Raw genomic sequence first — 5068 nt, 5'->3', positions numbered from 1 at the left:
CAGGCACGTGAGGCAGCGATCGTGACCATCACCCGGCGCCAGGTAACGACCGCATCCAGAAACGCGCGGGTGAAACGGCATCTTTAAAAATATGATCCGTCGTCTTTACAAAGACGCACCTGCTTATTGTACTCTTTTAGAGAAATTGGCTCTTTTAGGGAAATGCTCTTTTACGTGCGGAGACGCACAGGGGAAACGGCCGTTTGCAGCACGACAGGGGGTATTGCAGCCTGAAGTGAGCAACCAACTCAACACAGGAACGACCACCGCTGAAGCGCCATCCGCCAACACAAAAAGCTCCCAAGAGTGCTAGACTCGTCACACACGAAGCAGTTTGGTAGGAGCAGAACGATGTTGTCGCTCGGCTCCGAAGCGAAAAGCTGGTATGCGTTGCACCGGCTGCCTTTTTATGCTCACGCTGTGATCAGCGGCAGCTGGATGCAATCATCGCATGCCAATGTGCATTGGCTCGTTTAGTTTACACTCGAAGTGGATTTGTCTCTCTAAGCGAGATCCCAATTCGTCGGTCACGACGTGACTCGTAGTGACCGACTGAAAGGGAACTTATTTTACATACTGACTACAGCGTGTCAGTGAGTCTATTGTCCGCGGTAGCCTGAGTTGCACATTTAGTCCGCCAAGATCAGATACATTAACATTGTCATATATATTAACATGCTAAAACTATTCAGAGAGTTATCATGATTGAAAAACCATAAACTAATTTCTGTTGATTATTAAGGTCAACATTTGTTGATTATTGACGTGGAAAGACTCAATTGACTCTGTCAAAAGCCAGTTATAGAAAGATAAATGAAGTCTGCAATAACAGACTGAGTAAAATAATATGTGCTGGTGATGCAGTGCTCTGTTGATCTGTTCTGTTTGCATGTTGCATTCGTCAGGTTGCCTCATGCATAGACACACTGTAATTACAATTTCTGTGCTTACATGCTTTAGTCTACAAATAAATTACCTTTTTGTTGTTGTTGCATAAATTATGTTTCTGACACAGCCAACAGATGCTTTGTTTGCACAAAAGCACATTGAACTGAAATAAATCCAAAGCAATGTGCTTGACTCTTCAAATGTTACCTCAATATGGACATCCTTAACATTCTCCAGAAATAACACATAAGACTTGAGGAGGGTTTTTATGAGCATTGATCTCACAGCGTTAGATTTTTCAGAAAAAGGAACAACTGGGATTTCTGTATCTTGTTACTTCTTTGATTTTCAATGTCATGTATTTTAGTTTATTCTGGTATGTGTGTTTGTGTTCACGACGTTTGTTGTTTTTATGATTTACTTTCCTTTTAATTTAATTTCATTTCATTTTTCATTTCAAGCATACTGTGATGACGAGGATGAAGATCTGTTTGGTGATTACTGTTTCAGTAAGTTGCATATGTTCAGTGAGTTTTCATGTGTTTGCTGTGTGTGTGTGTGTGTGTGTGTGTGTGTGTATATAAGTATGTACTTGTGTATGTATGTATGTGTATTCAAGTGATTTTGTGTGTAATGGGAATCACTGGTGCCATAAAATATATTTTATTCAGCCTCCAAATCTGATAGTAAGCTACGGATTTCTTTTAATGAATTTTCAGACTTTTAAGCTATTAGCAGGAGCACTACAAATTGGAATGGTGGCAGGTTTTTAAGAAAGCCTTTGTTTAAAGGGGGGTCTAATGCTATTTCATGCATTCTAAGTTATTAACACTGTTAAAGAGTTGGATTCTCATGCTAAACATGGCCAAAGTAAAAAAAACGGGTTACAGGATTTGCTCGAGAAGGATGTCTTCAAAGAAGTGTGTTTTTGGTTGTGAGGGAAAGATAACCTTGTTCAGCTTCCCAAAGAACCCAGCGTTAAGGGAACAGTGGATGCAGTTTGTTTTTCCGGGACAGCAACGGAGTTGCGCATGTGTGGTTGTTTGTTCCCGTCATTTCAGTGACAAATGTTTTATAAACAAGGCCCAGTTCGACGCTGGATTTGCAGATTGTTTGATACTGAAAGATGGAGAGGTCCCAGCGATAAAAGATCATGAGTCAGAACCTCAGGCGGTGAGTAAAACTGCATCAAATTTCTGTGTTTTGTTGGCAATCGGCGCGTAAGTGCATATAATGTAAACAACAAACATGCTCGCAACTTTTAGCTCCTCCCATGGCACTGTAGCGTCTGGACCAATCAGACACAGGTGTGTTTGAACTAAGAATCTGATGTTTCCTTCAGGCTGTAGATTTGCTGAATATCCAATGGTCCAATAGCTTCATGCTTTATTTATCTTCTCTTTACTGCCTAAGCTTTAATCCTGTTCCTATACCAAATGTATGCGTGTGTGTGTGTGTGTGTGTGTGTGTGTATGTGTATGTTAGACTAGTTTAAGTGTTTATGTAGTTAATAAAGTCTTACTTGTATCACACTTGACGTTGTTCATTGTTTGCTCATAACTGGAGTCCCTAATCATGCAGATTTATGCTACAGGCTCTGTGTAGTATTGTACAGTAAGAAAGTTATTTCCCTTAACCAGGAAATTAACGTTCTTAGAATTGACAGACAGTTGACCCTGAGAGGTCAAGTAAATACTTACAGCGGATCTAAATATTTATAATTAATTATAACTAGTTATGATTAATTATTCATATTTCCCCTTTGAGCTGATTCACTATAGCACGCATCCAGGAGCTTGGCTGTTTTTTGAAGAGAAGCATAAGCTGTATCTTTCTTTTACAAATCTGATAAAACTAAAGACTCTTCAGAGATATGAAGGATGCAATACTACTCTATAAGTACTCAAGATTAACATGAGATTGGCAGAAACTGTGTGTGTTATGTCCCCTGTAAAATTGTGTTTCCCCTTCTAGGGAACTCGTGCTGCGTCCTCTAGCGGACACTATGGGGACTGCCGCCAGCAGGACCGGTGTCTCAAGCACATGTGAAACAACTACAATCCTGTTGGCCCACATAGCCCGTGACGTCACAGGTGGGCACCCATAAGTATAAGAGGGCACCTGCAGAACATGTCACCCACTTTTGTTGTCTTCAGGAGCCGTCTGTTTGTTCAGTGTGTGTGAAGCATTATCCTGGTGAGTCGAGCAGCGCTTTAGGGAATGTGTGCCTCCGTGTTTGAATTCTAACACTTGAGGGCATTTTCTGACTTTGCGTTATTGTCTCGGCGAGGAGCATGTGCATTCAGTGCTTACACGCTCATTGTGATGAGTCATAATGTAAAGGCTCAGTTTGCGTTTGTTCCTATTCCTGATGGATGCAGGACAAAGCGTTTGTGTCTCGCAGCTCGGTTCTGCCGTTGCCGCGGCATGGTTTATCTCATCTCGCGGCGATTGCTTTGATCTGCGGGATCTGCATATGATCTGAGGATATGAGAATCATAGACAGGGCTAGTGAGCCAACACTCTCCCTCCCCTGATTTCAGGGTATCTTCCAAGCAGGCGGTCCCCTTGAATCCTGCATGCTAAGTATGGGCTTTCCCCTCTTTGTTAGGGTTTTTCAAGTGGATGGCCCATTGCTTTGGAACATAGTTGGTCATATAGCGGTCTGAGGGCAGCTGTGTTCCAGCCTGGCTTCTATGACTAGGTTGGGTTCCTTTTGGCACAAGTCCTCTTAAGTAGGCGCTGAGTCCTTGCCTTGGAAGATAGATATCCGAGGATAGCCATGTGTCAGCTCAGTACTGCCCCCTTGTCAGGGTTTTAAGTAGCAGCCTTTGAGCCTTTTGCCTGGATTGTGTTATCTCCCCTGTTAGGGTTTTAAGTAGATAGCCCACTTTCTATGGTCTGGGCAATCTTCAGCCTTGCCTGAGGAAACTGCTATTCTAGGATAGCTTCTAAGTAGGTAGCCTCTAACTGTGGGTTTTGTATTATCAGGTTAAGGTGTTGCTCACATAACATAGCTATCTGAGAGTAGCTGTGTTCTTAACTTGGTGTGGATGTCCCTCTTTCATCTGAAACTGGGTTCCCCATTTCTGCCAAGCTATGCGAGCGGCCTGGGGCATCAGTGGCTTGGCCCCTTTCTGAGGAAAGGTTAGGTGTATATCTGTTACTTCCTTGGTGTTCTCTCACCAGGTGGACAGGCATGCGCCGCGGCATGGCATAGTTGGCATTTCGTTCCCCATAGTGTCCGCTAGAGGATGCAGCGTGAGTTCCCTAGAAGGTGAACGTCTCAGGTTACACATGTAACCATGGTTCCCCGAGAGCGAACGAGACGCTGCGTCCCCTCGCCATGCCTTGGGCCTGACTGTTTCACGTCTCCTTCATACAGCTAAGTTGGTGACATGTTCTACAGGCACCCTTTTATATATCCAGGTGCCTGCCTGTGACGTCACGGGCTATGTGGGCCAATAGGATTGGAGTTGTTTCACACATGCTTCAGACACCGGTCCTGCTGTCGGTAGTTCCCATAGTGTCAGCTAGAGGACACAGTGTCTCGTTCCCTCTCGGGGAACCATGGTTACATGCGTAACCCGAGATGTTTTGTGTCAGGAGAATTCCCTTCTTCAAATCACCTCTTAACTGTTAATTTCTATCCCTGTTGAGAGCTGCAGTCACCAGCTGACAGATTGGCGCCTTCGTCATAAAGCTCTCATTAGAAACTTCATTAATCACAATGCCTTAAACAAACCCAAGGCCAATTAGCCTCACATGGCATAAAGCCAGTCTCTTCAGTCCATTTCTCTCAATAACATGAGTAACTGTCTTTGAAAAAGTCATTTTTAGACAACATTCAAAACCCTGAAAGGCCTATTTTACAAATAGAATAAACCCATTAGATCTTGTGTGTGTTTGTGTGTGTGTGTGTTTTGTCATTTGTCACTTCACATTTTTAGAGAAAACAGATTTACTGTTTTAACCATTTGATTTTCTTGCATTCAAGATTCAAAAGCTTGATTCTCTAATTGTTATTTCCTTAAATAAATAAATAAATAAATACATATTTGTAACACTTTATTTTACTATGTTGCACAGTATTACACTGTAACAAGGACACCTTACATATATATATATATATATATATATACAGTATATATTCCCTTGAATAGGATTTTCAAAACACAAA

At 42.3% G+C, this 5068-nt stretch overlaps 1 protein-coding gene across 1 annotated transcript in view; it reads left to right on the top strand.

Moving 5' to 3' along the window:
- Positions 1 to 2995, top strand: part of LOC107749939 (teneurin-2-like) — a 93224-nt gene extending 90229 nt beyond the window's left edge. Inside the window, exons 4-5 of the mRNA XM_016565189.1 lie at positions 1350 to 1410; positions 2863 to 2995. Of these exons, the coding sequence (XP_016420675.1) occupies positions 1350 to 1410; positions 2863 to 2995 (194 nt within the window). The remainder of the gene's footprint in view (positions 1 to 1349; positions 1411 to 2862) is intronic.
- The last annotated feature ends 2073 nt before the right edge of the window (positions 2996 to 5068 follow it).

Source organism: Sinocyclocheilus rhinocerous, unplaced genomic scaffold (assembly GCF_001515625.1).
Source record: "Sinocyclocheilus rhinocerous isolate Xijiao unplaced genomic scaffold, SAMN03320098_v1.1 scaffold320, whole genome shotgun sequence".
NCBI classification, from domain to species: Eukaryota; Metazoa; Chordata; class Actinopteri; order Cypriniformes; family Cyprinidae; genus Sinocyclocheilus; species Sinocyclocheilus rhinocerous.
The sequence above is the reverse complement of the archived record's forward strand: the minus strand, read 5'-3'. Positions and strand labels throughout refer to the sequence as shown.